Source organism: Pongo pygmaeus, chromosome 11, assembly GCF_028885625.2.
Source record: "Pongo pygmaeus isolate AG05252 chromosome 11, NHGRI_mPonPyg2-v2.0_pri, whole genome shotgun sequence".
Lineage (NCBI taxonomy): Eukaryota > Metazoa > Chordata > Mammalia > Primates > Hominidae > Pongo > Pongo pygmaeus.
In genome coordinates this window covers 77,526,613-77,545,985 of record NC_072384.2, presented here as the reverse complement: position 1 = coordinate 77,545,985, position 19,373 = coordinate 77,526,613, and the positions used below count along the sequence as shown (strand labels likewise).

The following is a 19,373-nucleotide window of genomic DNA, read 5'->3' as shown; positions in this document are numbered from 1 at the left end:
ACTTCTGCTTCTAACTTAACTTGTGGTTCTCCTCTCTGGTCCTCAGCCTTGCTCTATCCTTTTCTTCACCTCTACCCCACCTGCCCATGGTCAGCCTAAGCATATACTAGCCTATTAGCACAAAAGATACATATCTTTGTGCAAATAGTCCCAGTGAAAGACAAATTGCACCAGACAATGAAGATCATTTCATCTGGCTATTGCAATAGGGAGAATGTTCATTAATGGTGAACATCTCAAAGAAAAAGAAAGGCACTTCGGGTTTCACAGAAACCTATAGACAAGGGAGTTACCTACATCATTCATGAGCCTTACAGGAGTCATGAGGAAGAATGGAGAAACGTCTTATTTTGAAATGTGCTAGGGCAGAGTGGTCTGTTGAGGATAGCCAATTATGGAACAGCAGTAGAGAGATTTCTTTATCATTACTATCTTGGGGGAGCGCAGAGCTCAGGTAAAGTTCAACATTGTCAACTCTACTGGCTACTCTCTGGAACCTCTCCACTCCCCAACTACCTATGGTTGGTCTTTCTGTCTTTCCCTCAGTGCCCTTGAGGGCTGATCTTTGCTTACCACACCACTTGGGCTCTCTTGTCCTCTGGCTGCCAGTTGGGTTTGACAAATAGAAGGTATGAGCGGAAGATTTAAGGGCCAGAGGAGTGAAAGACATTGGGTGTAGTTATTTTCCTTATTCCTTCTTTACCAGTTCTAGGGGTGGCTAGATCTTTCCATGGCTTCTCTTCACACGGATATCAAAATCACCTCCAGGATCTCAAAATCACCCTTCCCTTCTTCCCTCCCTCCTCTTGTGTAACCTCAGACCTAGAAGTGTTAACTGCTTTCCAAAGTTGCTAGTCCCTGGGTGCCTCACCATTCCTTATTGGGTTCTTTTCACCCTACCCACACTTCTATAGCTTGCCCCTTTATTGAATTATGTTCAGTTAAACTCTTCTGAGAGTTCTGTATTTTCTCCCAGAATGGATTGATTTGTTTCCTCAGCCTAGGAAACTTCCCCCACTTGTCAGCCTAGAGCGTTCCTGCTCGTCACGCAGTTCACATGAAGACTTCCTTAACACCTTCCTCTGTGCACTGGTAGCATTTTGGACATACATTGTGGTGAAACATTTGTGAACTGTTTCCTCCTCTGTACTGTGTTGTGAGTTTCTCAAGGATAGGATATGATTTGTGCCGCTTGGTGTTTACAGAGCCTATAGCAGTGCTTGGTGCACTAAGTATTTGATAAATGCTGACTGCATGAATAAATGATTAGAGTAAATTGGCGTAAGTGAGAGATTTATTAAGAAGCATAGTAAGAGATGATTGTTTAATTCATTCTTTTTTTTGTTTTGTCTTTTGTTTTGAGACAGAGTCTTGCTCTGTCACTTAGGCTGGAGTGCAGTGGTGCATCTCGGCTCACTGCAGCCTCCACTTCCCAGATTCAAATGATTCTCCTGCCTCAGCCTGCTGAGTAGCTAGGATTACAGGTGTGTGCCACTATGCGTGGCTAATTTTTGTATTTTTAGTAGAGATGGGGTTTCACCATGTTGGTCATTCTGGTCTCGAACTCCTGATCTCAGTTATCTACCCACCTTGACTTCCCAAAGTGCTGGCATTACAGGTGTGAGCCACCACACTTGGCCTATTTAATTCATTCTTTTGCCATTTTGAGTAGTCCTCTTATAGAAAAATAGAGATTCAGGAAATTAGAAAACAAAAATCATAATTACTTAGTAGATAATTTTTATTTTGGTGCCAGGAATATCTATTTGAGCATAGTTTTTATTTTTTTAACTTGTTTTTAAATTAAAAGAAGAGAGAGAAGCCAGACCAACTAGCACTTGATAAATATCCAAATCAAAAAGACTTCTGTCCATGGAGCTTTTCCAAAGAACAAGCAGGGAGATGTTTTGTTTACTTCACTTGGCAGGTACGCTCCCTTCCCCAGGGTGCAATAATCAGGGCTGATCAGCAGCAAAGGGAGCTTGAAACTAGTTGTTTAGTATCACTAATGTAGAAACCACTTCTGATATTTCCCTTATAAGATTCTCTTTTTTACTTAGTGTGTGTATATTAATTTATTTAATCCATGTTCATTTAGTAAATGTATAATAAAATCAAAGTTGGATTTAGATAGTAAACTTTTAAAATTAATAAAACTAAGAATTATGTAATCGGTCCAAGTCAGGAATAAAGCATAAATTCTATTCTATTTTATTTATGCCTTCACCTATTTGGTATTGGTCATAATTTCTGCAGTGTCATTCTATATATCCCATTAAATTATATCCAAATATTTAAGCTGATTTTGCTGTTTAATTTTTTAACCCAAGTATCTGACTATAAACAATTTTATAATTGAATGCATTATATTTTCAATTCTTTTTAAAAATATAAGTTGTCTGATGCTTTGAGGAGCAGCCAGTGGCCTGCCTGCCTAGAATTTGCTATTCAAAGACACTTGTGAGCGTGAAAGTGGGCACTATTAATAATTGTCCCTGGACAACAGGCTTAATTGGAGTGGAACTGTCCCCTGCCAACTGGGGATATATCCTCAAGTATATCTCGTACCACTTACCCTGTGCCTAAAATTTCTATCATTGTGATATTGTTTCAAATTAAAAGATTATGACTTCAAGAATCCTCTTTCTGAATATAGCTGTATCACATGAGAATATTAATACATTAACCTATCATTAGCCATTAACAATTTAGCAAAAATAACTGATCTGGCCTAGAAATGGCTCTACACCAGAGAAGTTGGCAAACTTTTAAAAATAAAGGTCTGTCTACTAAATATTTTAGACTTTGTGTCCTGTACGATCTCAATTGCAACTATTCACTCTACTGTTATAGTAGAAAGCAGGCACAGACAATGCTTAAATTAATGAGTATGGCTTTGTTACAATGAAACTTTATTAGTAAAAACAGGTGGTAGGCCAGATATGGCCCATGGGCCATCCTTTGCCCGCTCCTGCTTTTGACGACTGAGAGGCTGGCAGATGAATTTACATCTCCAGAATTATGTTACTTCTCAACTGTTCATCTTGCTGCCCTCATCATGGACTAATGCCACATGCATATTGCCTTGCCAAATAATCTGATGACTCAGGGTCAGTTTGGCTGTGAATCTAACCTCAGAGGTCAACTCACCTTGCACTTTAAATTTTTCTTCTTTAAAATGTTGCAGTAGTTGTGGTTCTCCTGAGAAACAGAACCAATAGGAGACTAGATAGATAGATAGATAGATAGATAGATAGATAGATAGATAGATAGATAGATAGATGATAGATACATAGAGGTAAAGAGATTTATTCTAGGAATTGGCTCACATATTATGGAAGCTAAGAAGTCCCACACTCTACTGTCTGCAAGCTAGAGAACCAGGAAAGCTGGTGATGTAATTCAGTCTGAGTTCAAAGACCAGAGAATCAGGAGTCCCAGCGTCTGAGGACAGGGGAAAAATGAATGTCCTAGCTCAAACAAAGAGAGCACATTTGCCCTTCCTCTTCCTTTCTATCTGAGCCCTCAGTGGATTGGACAATGCCCACCCACATTGCTCAGGACAATCTTCTTTACTCAATTTATTGATTCGAATGCTAATTTCTTCCAGAAACACTTCACAGACCACCCAGAAATAATGTTTTGCCAGCTATCTGGGCACCCCTTAGCCCAGTCAAGTTGACAGATACCAATTAACCATCACAAATGTTAAGTCTTAAAAGGTTAGAGACCTTATTTATTATTTCTTTGGTATCTCCCTATGCTATCCAGTACTTTATAGACACTGGATAATCAATATTTAACCAAAGATCAGTAAACATCAGTATCTTCATTTTTCTTCTAAAGACACAGGAACCTAAGAATTATGATATAAGTGTAAAGTTAGGGAACATAGCCTACAATACTTCTCTCACTCCTGATACCATTTATGAGTTTTGGAGTTCCCAAGACCATGCTAAGTTTCAATAATTTGCTAGAAGGGCTCAAAGAACTCAGTGAAAGCTGTTACACTCACAGTTACGTTTACTACAGGAAATCATACAGATTAACATTAGCATGGGGCAGAGTCTAGGAAAATTCCACATGTGGACTCTGCTCATGGAGTCACGGATAGTGTCAATGTCTCCTGGCTATCATGTGTAACAAGATGCATGAAATTTTGCCAACCAGGGCCTGAGCCTTAGTTTCTAGAGTCTTTATTGGGGCTTGATCACAAAAATGGTGTTGGCCTGCCCATGCAGCTGACCTCTGACTCCACTCCTTCAGTGGTCAACTGATACCATGTGTCCCAAACCTCCCACCCAAATCATATTGTTGGTGGGGCTCGAAGCCCCCATTCTAAATCACATTGTTACTCTTTGCACATTAATCAGGCATTCCAAGGGTTTAGAGATTACCTCTCAGGAGCCAAGGACAAAGGCCAGACCTCTCTTTAGGAAAGGTTCAGTTCTTTCCTACATACAAGGTCAATCGTGGTTCATGAATACAGTGTCTGACTTTGATCATGGCACCATAACCCATTTTACTGGAGGACACAGCTAATGCATTCTATGGAATGCTGAAGTGGAATGATACATAGTCCTTGACTTTCCCCTTATACATTAAAAATGAATTTAGAAAACAAAACAAATAAAAGTTTTGTCCCTGTTTTTCTTTTCAGCCTGTAACTTATGTTGGAGTAAGATGTTCTAACATTTTAGAAAAAAAAGTGTTTTTTCCATTTAGCAGTTTTTCCAACTTCTTTTACAAGAGTTCAAACACCCTGTCATTTCATTAAGAGACATGTATATATCTTATCCATTCTCTGTAGATCTATAGGTTCTATGGCTTTAAAATGCCATTATTTCCTATTATTTCCTATTCCATTTCTTATATCCCTCAGTTGCTATTCCTCAGATGGAAAAAATATTTTTAAAAGATCTTTATTTTCTTTCATTTTCTGGACATTTCTCACATTTGTTTTCTTAAGGCGTGAAACCAGAAGTGCACTTATTTTTTCCAGGGAGCACTAGTTTTGAGGAGCCAGGGCAAATTAAGCTCCCTACCATAAAGCAAGCTCCATAACTGCAGAGATTTTATTTTCTTTTACTTTCACATTTGTAATTCCAGTGTATACTACACTGCTTGACACATAAGACAGTACCTATTTGTTGTATTGAAAGATAATTTTCAAAAAGTTAAAAACTTAACTCTTGCAGAAATCTAAAGCAAGCATGTATCAAAGATTTGTTTAATTCATTAAAAAGAGAAACCGCAGGGTGGCAAAGTTGGTTCTAAAACAGACACTGAAAGAATGCCAGCATAAGATTGCTAGATTAGCTTTTTAAAATGGTTACTACCAGTCAGGATAATACAATTGTAACCATTGAGTTTTTCTTTTCTCCTGCACAGAAATCATTTGCATCTTTACTTGGATAAAATTTATTTGTATTGCTATCAGATTTGCAGAAATTAACATCTACTCTTACCACGCTGTAAATTATTCTAATCAATAGTAAGAAGTAGGCCAAATGAAGCATTCTTAGTAATATTGGAGAATTTAATCTCGTTTATCAGATCAGGAATTTAAAAAATGTCCTGCTCAATTTTCAAATGCAGAAACAATTAACAGTTTATTGATAATTGGATTAATCTTATACCAAGCCAAGTGTTTTACTTCAAGTTACTTTTTAGTCTGTGTTTACTCAAATTTGGGCATATAGGAGGTACTCAATAAATATTTGTAGAATTAGTAAATAAAAGTAGAGTTTATTCTGGTTTTGAAGGAGTCATGTCCAAATAATTTACTGCTGCAATAACACTTGATCTTGCTTATTAAAGCAGTGAGAAGTGGAATCACTGGAGCTGTGGAATCAGAACAGCATGGTTCAAATCTCAGTTTTGCAATTTCCTGCTTGCATGGCTTCCAGCAAACCACTTAACCCCCTAAGTCTTAATTTGCTGTCAATAAAATGAGGATAAAATCTACCTTCTGGGATGTTGTAAGCATTGATACATACATAAAGGATTGTTTATAATGTGTGCAAAATCCCTCATTTGCAGGAAAATGACCTCTCTATGTGATTTGGCTCCCTTTCGGCATAGTGGCCTCAGGGAAGTTGCACTTCTTGCATGGTGACCGAGGGCTCCAAGCACACATATTTCATCAGGCAAGGCAGAAGCTGTGTTGCATTTTACAACAACCTTGGAAGGCATGGAGCATCTCTTCCATATGCTCTATTTGTTGAAGCTTTCAGAAGCCCACCGGATTTCAGGAGAGAGGACGTAGATCCTACCACTTGGTAGGAAAGTGGCAGGGTTACATGGAAGAGAAGAATATGGGATAGGAGATATTGTTGTGACCATCTTTGGAAAATAAAATTTGCCACAATGAGTGATTCTGTAGAGGCTTAATTCATATTACAATATGAAATGAAATATGTTCTATAGTTGTCAAGGGTATTTCCTTGCAGTCGAGCTATTGTCATTGCCCTACATTCATCTAGTCACACACAATTTTCTTTGTGATGAGCCTTTTTTCTATTTTTTCCCTAATGTTGCATTTGCCTAGCTTGAGTTCATTACCTCACTGATAAAGCTGTTTTAATAATTTAATCTATTCCTAGTTTCCAAATCATTTTCTCAGGTGCCCATCAATTCCTTGTAAGTGGTTAATTTAAAAGGCCTTTGAAGCATGACTGCATATGGCTAAGGAAAATCTAAATGTCAACCTTGGAAGCATTCGATGACATTCAGATGGACTCCTTTCACTATAGGGGCTTGTTTTTCTATCATGTGGTGTATCTTGTCAAAAGAGGGTATTGGGGCTCAGAAAAGGATACTTCAAAGCATGGTGCCTTGGCATACTGAGCACGTTGATCTAAAGGAAATTAAAAGGCCTTAGAATTGAGTCCCCTCAGAGCCAAGAACTTTCTAACCTTTTCTTGTTCCTCCTCACAAATACAAGCTGGAACTCTCTTCCATCCCCTCCCTGAAATTTTATTAACCAGAGAATATTATTCACATATCACAGGAAGGAAGACTGACGAATGTCCCCGTGCCCAGACAGACTTTCCATCTGTTCTGAGGGCACTCTGAGAGACTACCTGGGAGACTTTATCTGCATAATAAGATAACCTTTGGCCACATGTGGTGGCTCGTGCCTGTAATCCCAGCACTTTGGGAAGCCAAGGCTGGTGGCTCATCTGGGGTGAGGAATTCAAGACTAGCCTGGTCAACATGGTGAAACCCTGTCTCTACTAAAAATGCAAAAATTAGCTGGGCATGATGACAAGCCCCTGTAATCCCAGCGACTTGGGAGGCTGAGGTGGGAAAATTACTTGAACCCGGGAGGCGGAGGCTGCAATGAGCCGAGATCGGGCCACTGCACTCCAGCCTGTGTGACAGAGTGAGAACCTGTCCAAAAAAAAAGAAGATAACCTTTGTTCACAGTGAAGTTCCACCCCTTACCTTCCTGCCACCTCCTCCAGAGCTCAGAGAAACTTTGTCCCTGGTCATTGTCTGTTCTTTGGGCTCATTTAATTCCTCTGAAATTTTTTTCTACCCCTCAAAACTGCCTACATCCCCCATCCGTCTCCCCTATGAAGAGGATGCTGTTTAAGCTTCAACCATCTGGCCCTCCTTTGAGTCTCATATTTCATATGGCTTCTGTGCTTCCGCACATTAGTAAATTTGTATGCTTGTTCTCCTGTTAATCTGTCTATTGGCAGTTTATTTCAGCAAACCTTCAGAGGGTAGAAGGAAAGGTTTCCATCCACCCCTACAAGGACCAGAAATAGTGCCTTTCTCACTCAACATTTGTAGTGTTGAAAGAGCTGGCACTCTAGCATCAGAGAGAATCCCTTTCATGCCAGTTGCCTTATTTAATTGTGTGAAACTGAGTAAGTCTTTTTAAAAATTATGGGTTAGTTTCCTCATCTATAGATTGAGTATAAAATTCTCTACTTTAGATTTATAATAAAGAAATAATCAAAAAAGCTTCTGCTGTAGGGCCCGGTTTACAGTGTAAACTCAATATTAGCCAATAATAAGAAAAACTACATTGACATTTTCTGTTCCCATAAATTTCCCCTCAACATAAGCCTTGGTCAACTCTCGCACTGGTATGCTAGTTTCACTGGAGAGGTGAGAGAGGAAGCGTCCACACAAGAATGATTGTTGAATAAGGTGGCTTCCTCTTCTTTACCCTTTAGGTGGTGGTACCACAAAGCTCACCTGAGAACAATGATGAGCCAAGCTTAATGATGAGCTAACTCCAGGAGCCTGGGGTTGACAGAGGGCATCTTCTTTGAGGGGTGTTCTGTCCCTACTTGGGTCTCTATTGTTGTTGATTGGGTTGTTAAAAGAACAGTTTTCTTTTCAAGTATTCAAATGAGATTTTCCTTTAGCTGACCTCCATAGTTCATTGTACACCTAATTGTAAAAATATGTACATGTTTAGTGAAATGTATTACAACTTTGACAATGTATGCTTTGTAAGAAATAAGTTACAAGGTGTAGGATGGGATTCTTCTCTTCTACTCTCTCTTGGGATTTCTCCACTTAAAAATCTCTCTTTAATCTCCAAGTATTATAATCATTATAAAGATGAAAATGTTTATTACATTATTTTAAACTGCAATAAAGCTTTAATTGACCTGGATTTATTATCTTTCTATGCGACAGGTGGTGAAATTTACCAAATCCTTTGAATTGATGTCCCCAAAGTGCAGTGCTGATGCTGAGAACAGGTAAGGCTTGTGGGGTTCATGTGTCTTTTGATGTTCTTTTGTCCTTGGTGTTAGCGGTATTGCATAATTCTTAGAAGATAGTAGTAGTTCTTTATATTAGCAAGTACAACCAAATATCGTGACTCTTCTGTATTTCAGGGTTTAAATTAAAACCGTATCTTAAAAATAAATGCATATACAGCCGGGCGCGGTGGCTCACGCCTGTAATCCCAGCACTTTGGGAAGCTGAGGCGGGCGAATCATGAGGTCAGGAGATCGAGACCATCCTGGCTAACACGGTGAAACCCCGTCTCTACTAAAAAATACAAAAAAAAAAATTAGCCAGGCATGGTGGCGGGCGCCTGTGGTCCCAGCTACTTGGGAGGCTGAGGCAGGAGAATGGAGTGAACCCGGGAGGCGGAGCTTATACAGTGAGCCGAGATTGCGCCACTGCACTCCAGCCTGGGTGACAGAGCGAGACTCCGCCTCAAAAAAGTAAAATAAAAATAAATAAATAAATAAATAAATAAATAAATAAATAAATGCATATACATCTAGCTTGCAATCAGTTCTTAGGGCCTTGTACTTGTAATAGGATTAAAGTACTTTAGTACTTGTAATAGGATTAAAATGTTGCCTTTAGCTTTATTTCTCTTTTCCCTGAAACTTGTAAATTTTTGTTTGTTTGTTTGTCTTGTTTTTTAATGTGGAGTCTCGCTCTGTTGCCCAGGCTGGAGTGCAGCGGTGCAATCTTGGCTCAGTGCAGCGGTGCAATCTTTGCTCACTGCAGCCTCTGCCTCCCAGGTTCAAGCGATTCTCCTGCCTCAGCCACCTGAGTAGCTGGGATTACCGGGGCATACAACCACACCTGGCTAATTTTTGTGTTTTTAGTAGAGACTGGGTTTCACCATGTTGGCCAGGCTGGTTTCGAACTCCTGACCTCAAGTGATCTGCCCATCTTGGCCTCCCAAAGTGCTGGCATTACAGGTGTGAACCACTATGCCCGGCCACCTTGTAATGTTTTGAAATAAATCTTAAGATACTCTGCTGACTCCTGAACTTTGAATCCAAGTTATTTAGGTAAGTTAATATGGAATAGTACTGGAGCAAACCTGTTTTTGTTAAGCCAACAGTTTCAGTTTCTTTTCACATCACATATTTGACTAAATCTTCCAATAAAAAAAGTAAAATTTTAGATATATCTTAGCTGTACAGACAGCCTAATTTTTTGCTTTATTTTTGCTCTTTGTTTCTCTTCCTCCCTCTTGTTTGTCCATACTTGGCCAATAACATCCCCTTGGAAAAAAGACAGAGAGTTTCCAGTAATTCACTTCTTGTTCTCATTGGCATCTTTGAGGCTATAACAGGGTAGAAGTGAAGATTGCAAGCAATCAGTGAATTTATCTTAGCTTTTTACTGCCTTGAATAATAGCTGTGTTGCTACAAAAATTCTCTTTGGTTGCCTCTAGAGAAAGGGTTAAAAAATAGTGAAATTAACCAAAATGCAGACATGGAGAAAGAATCATAAAGCACTCAGGGCAGTATGATGATGATGACAATGATGAAGATATTGATACTAAAATATGAGCAACCTCCATTATTTGACTGTTATGTGTTCCATGTAGTATGCTAAATGATTTATAAGCATTTAATCCCCCAAACAATCTTTTGAAGTAGGCATTCCCCCCATGTTATAAAGGAGAAAGCCAAGGTTCATCAAGTTTAAGTAACTTGTTTGAGGCCCTGCAACCAGTAAGTGGTAGCCACCAAGGACAAGGTCACCTAGATAAGACTCTCCCAACCTCTGAACTTTGATTCCATAGCCACACGTCATTTAAAATCTGGTTGTTGATCTCATCTAGTGAATACCTGTCAGGTTAATGTTTCCCAAATCTAATGGGTCAATCAGAATCAGGCTTAGAAAGTTTAGTAGAAACTAAATTCTCAGAACATACACTGAGAGATTCTGATTCAGTACTTCAGAAGTGAAGTCCTAAAGGTCTATATGTTCTAAAGGCCCTCTGGGTAATTACCTATTTCAAGATGTAATACTCAAGAGTAATTTGATTTTTATATCTATTATTGCCTTTAAATTCAGGAAATAGAAACCAGTAAGTAAAAATAAAAGGTAAATTACTTTTTATCAAGTGCATGAAGTTTAAAAGGGGCCTTTGCTACATACTATATAACTCCATTTAGAGGACGTTCTTAAAACGTCAAAATTATAGGAAGAGAAAGTAAATCAGTTCATTTCCAGGGACAGGAGATGGAGAGAGGGGTTGACTTCAAAGGGGTAGAGGGTTGTGATGGAACCACGCTGTATCTTGCTTGCAGTGGTGATTATACAACTGTATTTGTCAAAACTTGGAGAAATTTACCTAAAAAAGGGTGAATTTTACTGACTGTTAATAATACCTTAAAATGGAAATTGAAATGGGAAAAAGAGGTCTTTGGTAAGAGGTTTTATAGTCATAAAAATGTATTTATGTTCACATCTATATTTAATGCCAGCTAATCTATACCTAACCAAGATATTTTGCATAGAAAGTTACTGGTAGTATACTCAGCAATTTTCCTGAATAGAATGTTATAAAACAACATGAAACACAATAGAAAAATATCTATTCATGCTGATATCTTTAGCTATTCATGACCTCATATAAGTTATATCTCTCATATATGAGAGGGGAAAGCTTTATGTAGTTATTAAAACACAACCTTTGAAGTCCTAATGCTTCAATATTGTTATTTTTTATACTGCTGAACATGTTCTCATGGTCATTTCAGAATTAAATACTTCTGATTTTTATTATTTTTAATCCTGAGAGAACTTCCATGTCAAAATGAAATGACCCAAGACCTACACTGCTCTTGGCAAACTTTCTGATAATAAAAGACAGAAAGAAAGGTCAGGTTTTCTTTAAAGGGACATTTGAAAAGTGCCTTTGAACTTTGACATTATGAGATAGTCCTATTCATCATTCTATTTATGGCTTTTAAATTAATGTAGAATGTTCATTTATCTCAGAAGACCTTTCCATCATTGTCCAGTAATTCTCCTCGTGTAGATCTGAGTTCCTTCAGTCATTTACTGGAAGTTAAAGGAACCAAGACAAGTGACTCCAGAATTTACTTCACCAGTGACATGGAAGGGACATTGAAATGGGCTATGAGTCTAAAAATCACAGCTTGATCTCACAGTCTGATCTTTCCTTTAACCTTTCATCATTTAACATCTTCACTATAGATGATGTCTATTAGATACTTTAGTCCTCTGAACATCAGTCAGAGTTATAATAGTGTAGTTTTTAGAAGACAATTTCTATGGCTCCTTGTAACAATGTTTCAGGGTATTATTTCAATTCTGATGAACTCTGGTTTGAGGCTTGCTGATTTTTTTTTAATTAAGTATTTATTGATCATTCTTGGGTGTTTCTCGGAGAGGGGGATATGGCAGGGTCATAGGATAATAGTGGAGAGAAGGTCAGGAGATAAACACATGAACAAAGGTCTCTGGTTTTCCTAGGCAGAGGTCCCTGCGGCCTTCTGCAGTGTTTGTGTCCCTGGGGAGGCTTGCTGATTTTTATAGATAGTCCTTGAAGCCATTTTAAAATAAAAACCAGTTTTTCTGACTCATCACTTCTGCTTAGTGTCTTTCACTGCTTTGTCATAGCTAGTCTCCTGTTGGTCTCCATGCAATGAGTACCAATCAATTCAAGAACTGGAAATGGTTTGATCCATCTCCCTCCATGAAGTGTGCTCCTCTTCCAGGGTATGATTGTCAACACCTCTAGTGGCAGGATTCTCACTATGTCATGATAGACTTCTTGTATTTATAAGGGGTTCTAGTAGTTAGAAAGGCATTTTATGTTGAATTATATTCCTATAACTTCTATCTGTTTATTATAAATTTGTTCCTTGGAGGCAGTTATTCCTTCCTTCAACAGTCATTTATTGAGTACCTACTCTGTGCTGAGTCCTCTGCTAGGTGATAGGGCTACAGAGATTTTTTAAAAATTAAAAGCAGTCTCTGTTCTCAAGGATCTCAAGGGCAATGAACAGTGATGGGAGTGGGTTAAAAATATAATACAAACATAACCAGATTTCACCAGGCCTCCAGACTATGGCTTTAAATAAATATAGTCACATTAATAGTTGTAATTTATATATTCGGCTGCTTAAGCATTTCTATGTAGTGTAGCATAAGAACCCTAGTCCCTTGTAAAAGCCATCCTTGAAGTATTCCTGGAGTTTCTAAGATTTCTTTTTTTAGAGACAGGGTCTCACTCTGTTGCCCAGGCAAGAGTGCAGTGGTGCAATCATAGTTCACTGTAATCCTTGAACTCCTGGGCTTAAGCAATCCTCCCATCTCAACCTCCCAATTAGCTAGGACTACAAGTGCATGCCACCACACCTGGCTAATTTTAAAATTATTTTGTAGAGATAGGAGTCTCACTGTGCTGCCCAGGCTGGTCTCAAATTCCTGGCCTCAAAGGATCCTCCTGCTTTGGCCTCCCAAAAGTGCTGGCGTGAGCCATCATGCCAAGCCTAAGATTTAAAATAATAATAATAATAATAATAATTATTATTATTATTATTATTATTATGATTATTTACTACTGACTCATCATTTCTTCCAAGTGACCACCCATAAATCCTCTCCCTCTGGCCATGACAGAGCAGCGTCCTATGATGTGGGCTTCCTTGCCCACTCCAGAATTCCCACGGTCATAACTGCACTCCTCACCAGTGCTGTGCCACAGCTCCCCAGCACTACCTTAGGTGCACTGGTGACCTTTACGAACCTGGGGAAGGCTGGGTAATTTGTGCAGAAATGGGAAGAAGGCTCACTTTCTCCCCCAGGTGTCATAGTCTGTTGCCTAGCCCCTAAACCGCCCGGAGTGTACCCCATTTTTTACAGACCTTTTAATTCCTAAAGCTTTTGTTAGATGTTAACCCACAGAGATCCAAGTGCATGTAGGGAGAGGGATGCACAAAAGAAAAGGTGGAGGACAGAGTGTTAAGTAGCCTGAATGTTAAACCTTTTATGTGGACATTTTTCCTTTTTTAAACACTGTATTTTCTCCAAGTTCCCTGGTCATGAATATTGATGGCTCTTGTCCTTTAGTGAACCAGTACACTCAAGGCAAGATGAGATAATCTGGTATATTTTAGAACAATAAGGAATTAGAACTAAAAGAGATTCTATTTCCAGAATGAATACTTTTTCACTAACTGGGAGAATACAGGTATTTGCTTCATGAGCATATGGGAAGAAAAGGAGCCAGCTCTTAAGCTCAGTTAAAAACAACAGAAACAACATGACACTATTTTTGAGTTTTACTGTGTGCTAAGTACTGCACATGAATTATCCTGTTTTTTCCTATATTACAGATAAGAGTTAAGAAATATGTCCAAGGTAACACAGTAAGTTACAGAGGCAATATTTGAAATCCAGTTAGCCTGGCCCTGGCACTAATCTTCTCATCCATTACGTTTATTACTTGCAAGTAGATTACCAGGAAAATTCAGTAGAATTGCTGAAAGAGCACAATGCCTGGCACATAGTAGTTGCTCAATGATTTTAAGGCACTTTTTCTCACACTTAACATGTTGAAAGTCAGGATGGTATCTTACTACCAGTGATGTCTTAGTGACAGTTGGTGACACAGCTATTGCCTGTGCATGTACAAACTTGGTCAGAGCTGTTTGTGTTATCTCTTCAATTGTGTATTGTACGTTGTCGGTACTACATAGATTGGACTTAAATGCTGGTTAATATGTGTGTCCAATGAGATTACAGTGTGGTCTGGCATTGAAATGAAAAGTTATTTTTTTTGCAGAAAAACATACAAATAAGAAGTGGAGTGTAAATTTGATATTAGTGATGAAAATATTTGTTTTTGGAAAACTGGTCCCATTTCTGTATGTTTTTTCAAAGCAACAATGAAGGAAGAAACTTCCAAGAAGATGAAGTGGTGCTATATTTGGTTACTGAAATACATCTACATGGGTCGCCTGACACATGTCAAGTTATGCAACTGAAGGCAGGAGAAATTGCCAAAGCTCTCATAAAAAGTGAAATAAATTTCAAAACAAGAAGAGGCTGATGTAACTAAACTCATGCATGATGCAAGACTGTTATTAAGGTGTGGAACATCAATTTGTCAAAAATTTTCAACTGATTGGAAACTGCTTAACATCCACTGACATGTAATTCATTTAGGAAAAACTAGGAATTTAGTCAAATAGGAAATGCTAAGAAAACCTCAGTGTCCTTTGACATACCTGCCAATGCCAAGAGTGCTAAAACAATTAACATTGAGAACATAGATGACAAAATGTACAGCATTTCAATGTGATGTCATGCATGATGTCAGGTGATCAAAACTTGTCACCGTATTTAATTTTGAACAATATCAAACTAAGTGTGGGAGGCAGAATGTTGGCCCCCAAGATCCTCACCACTTGTCATATATTCACGTTACATTACAAGCCAAAGAGATTACAGAGATAATTAAGATTACTAATCAATTGATGTTAAAATAGGGAGACTATTCTGGATTATCTAGGTGAGTCTGATGTAATCACCTGAACCCTTAAAACAGAGCCATCTCCCAGTTGAGGACACAAAAGGAAGCTGAAAAGGTGCAACAGAAGGGAAAAGTCGGAGACATGTTATGCATGAGCAGGATTCAACAAATGTTGCTGGTTTAAATATAGATGGGGCCAAATGTCAAGGAAACCTGGACCTCAGTCATACAACTGCAAGGAGTTGAATTCTGCCAACAACCTGAATGAGCTCCATTCTTCCCCAGAGCCTTCAGAAAGGAATACAGCTCTGTCAATTCCTTGATTTTGGTCTTGTAAGATCCTGAGCAGCAAATCCAGCATGTCATGATGAACTTGTGACTTCCAGCCCTCTGAGATAATAAATAGGTGTTGTTTTAAGCTGCTATATATATATAGTAATTTGTTATGCAGAAGTGGGAAATGAATGCAATTTTAGTGTGTGAGTTTGAACCCATTCTCAGATGAAAATGAGATTGAACTCAATGCTATTATCTTATGTGTGTGCACTCATGCATGCATGCACATACACACAAATAGAGATGAATGACAGGTGAGCTGATGAATGAGTGGTGTACAGCCATGTGGAAAGATGGCCAGGAGTCTTACTTAACCTTCAAAGTGATGTTAGCTGTTGGTGCATTTTTAGACATGTATCTGCACAGTGAAAAAAATTCTAGTGGCAAGACTGGACATTAGCAACCCTTAAAATTTCAGCCAACAAACCAAGGAAAGATCACTTTAGGAAGGAATATGAGTTTGGTTTTATCTAAAAACCCTCCAATGGCATCGTCTACTAAGTTCAATAAGTGACGACCTCAAAACTTACAAGAGAGTGTCAGCAGCTTGGAAGAAATTTCTGGAGATGATAGCAGAGCACTTTTAAAGATACATGCTGCATCATTAATATCCTGATGGCTTTGAGGATAAGATCTGTGAACACTGATGACTCTGAATTGAGAATTGATTCAGAAGAGTGACACTCTTTATTTTCCCTTGTGTATAATCAACTTGTATAGTTTTACATTTTCCTTCAAGAATGGTATATGATAGAATTTATATTGAATCTGAAATATCTTTTAAAATAAGGTTAAAATATTTTAAGTGATAATGCATTGCCTCATAGCATTTTTTTCTTTTAGTGGGCTGACAACAACAGTCCATCTTACAATCGATGCTCTCATAGGTTCAATGACATAATATGACCCTAGAACCGCTTTGTTTTTCCTGTGGCTTTTCCACCCCTTAGCTCATCTACATTTCCCCCGGAGAGTACATATAGCTCAACTTTGAGAAGCACCTAAGAGAGTTTAGAGTTTCTTTAAATTTTAAGATTAGACAGCCCTGTGACTTTTCTCAACATTAGTTTTCTGCATTGAATTTTTTAGGTTAGAAGAGTGAATCTTCTGTTTCAATGCCTTATTGACTTTTATTTTCTTTTCCTTTACACATCTGTGCGGAATCTAGTTTTGCAAAACAGATTACCCCTTCTAGCAATGGTTTGCAACCATTCCTGACTTCTCTGTGACTCTTCCTTTAGATTTCCAGCCACCATGGCCCAAATCCTATGATTCTTTTAAGGAGAATTGACTTCCACGAGACGTAGCTCTAGTGAGACAAACCACTGGATGAGCTCTATAGTTAGTCCAAGAATCTCTTAGCAAGACTCCCAGAGATGTCTGGGTTACCATCCTTTGTCTTTGTCCAGCAGCAATGATACATTCAGGAATAACCTTGGAATAGACTGTATTAACCTGCAGAGACGAAGTATGATGAGTGAGGATTTTGTTTATTCCTGAGTGTACTATGATTGTACCCTGCAATCATATTGCAATTTTTTTTTTTTTGAGACGGAGTCTCACTCTGTCGCCCAGGCTGGGGTGCAGTGGGGTGATCTCGGCTCACTGCAACCTCTGCCTCCTGAGTTTAAGTGATTCTCCTGCCTCAGCCTGCTGAGTAGCTAGGACTATAGGCCCACCACCACACCCAGCTAATTTTTGTATTTTTAGTAGAGATGGGGTTTCACCATTTTGGCCAGGATGGTCTCAATCTCTTGACCTCGTGATCCACCCACCTTGGCCTCCCAAAATGCTGGGATTACAGGCATGAGCCACCACACCCAGCCCATATTGCACATTTTATAACTCTGAGATGTACCTGGGTTACATGAGGTGATCTCCAGTACCTAATCAGATTATGAATATGATTCTGGGCCTGGAGGAGCACCTCCATGCACCAGAAGGTTTTATGTGACGTACTCCACTTGGACATTATCACTCAAAAGCATGCAACCCTGGTGAAGCTGTTGGGAATCAGAAATTCTGTTCCTACTTTAAAGAATGTTACTAAATGTCTTTATGTAAATTCTGACTGTGCCAACTTTATTGTGTATCCCTTAGATCATGACTTTCAAACCTTTTCTAATGCAATCCGTGACAAAAATATCCAAACCTAGGGAGTGTACATAAATATACACACAAGTATACACACACATATCTAAGACAAATATTTTATGAAAGTATGCTTACCTTTACTATGCATCTATATTCTTATCTATTCTTTTAAGGAAAGAAAAACAAAACTAAAACATCTGCTGTCATGACCCACAAAATTGATTTCATGATTTACACTTTGCGGTGACCCACAGTGTGAAAAACACTGCTTTAGACTTACAGGCCTTGTCTGATTTGCCCATGCAGTGTTTGTGGCCTCAATCAGTACCTATATTGGTTATTATTAAATACCATGATTGTATGAAACTGGTATTTCCCAAGCATTTCAAGAACTACTTCACTCAAATACATATTATCCTTCGAATTAGGCACCTTGGAGAGTAGTTTGTTTGTGTAAGTCTGTTTTATACATCTGTTTAGTACAAGTGAATACAATATATCCCTGGAATCCCAGAGACACATGCAGACACATTCAGTCCTACCAAGACCTTTCAGCTACATTCTTCAAGTCTTGTACTGTATTCCTTCTTAGACATACATTCATGAGTCACTTCTGCTCTCCAAAGAACATATGCCAATATTAGATGAGCAAAAGATTTTTCAGGAGAAAGAAATGTGAAAGCTAAAGAGAGCAGGATCGGCAGTAGATGGGGAGAGCATTTGACCACAGTGCTCTGTGGAAGAAGAGAGACAAGTGTGGAGTGAATATAAAGAGTCTTTGGTCACAGTGTGGTTTGGAAAAAATCACTGCCTGGCCAATGGGAAGTCCTGAGCAGAATTTGCCAGTTGGAGAAATCATGCTTCCACGGGAGTGACCCAGTTCCTGCCCTCATCACGCTCAGTCATTGACGGGGAACAGCTCCAGGGGAGGCTTGGACCCAGAGGCGTGGAGATGGAGGTGTCAATCAGCTATACTTCCTGATGAGGTTCTCCTAAAGGGAGATGTGAATAGGGCATCTCCATGGCCACAGCACTTGGTGGGCTACTCAGTAAGTATCACTTGATTTATTCAACTATGCCAAACAATTTTTATTATTCTTACTTGGCAGCGTAATTATCAGCTTTATGCTAATTATTCTTATCTTTAAGTTTTTTTTTTCTTGAGATGTAATTCATATACCACAAAATCAACATTTTAAGGTGTTCAATTCAGTGGTTTTTAGTATATTCACAAGGTTGTTCAACCATACCACTGCTGTCTGCTTCCAGAACATTTTCATCACCCCAAAAAAGAAACTCTACCCATTAGCAGCCACTCCCCTCTCTTCCCTCCTCCCAGGCCCTAGCAACTGCTAATCTACTTTCTGCCTCAATGGATTTGTCTATTTTGGACATTTCTTATAAATGGAATTATATAATATGTGACCATTTGTGTTTGGTTTCTTTTACTTAACATAATGTTTTCACTATTCATTCATGTTGTACATGCACTTTATTCCTTCATTACTTTTTATGGATGAATAATATTCCATTGTTTGGATATATCATATGTTTCTTATTCATCAGTTGATGATGTTGTTTCTACTTTTTTGGCTATTAAGAATAATGCTGCTGAGAACATTCATGTACAAATTTTTGAGTGCACATAGATTTTCGGTTCTTTTGGGTATAGGCCTAGAAGTGGAATTGCTAGGTCATGTGG

The 19,373-nt window shown here is 38.6% G+C and overlaps 1 protein-coding gene across 2 annotated transcripts in view; it reads left to right on the top strand.

The window, feature by feature from the left end:
* PDE11A (phosphodiesterase 11A) overlaps window positions 1-19,373 on the top strand; it is a 466,208-nt gene that overhangs the window by 196,500 nt on the left and 250,335 nt on the right. For both annotated transcript variants that reach the window (XM_054478305.1, XM_054478303.1), the window contains exon 5: window positions 8,665-8,729. In XM_054478305.1, the coding sequence (XP_054334280.1) occupies window positions 8,665-8,729 (65 nt within the window). The remainder of the gene's footprint in view (window positions 1-8,664; window positions 8,730-19,373) is intronic.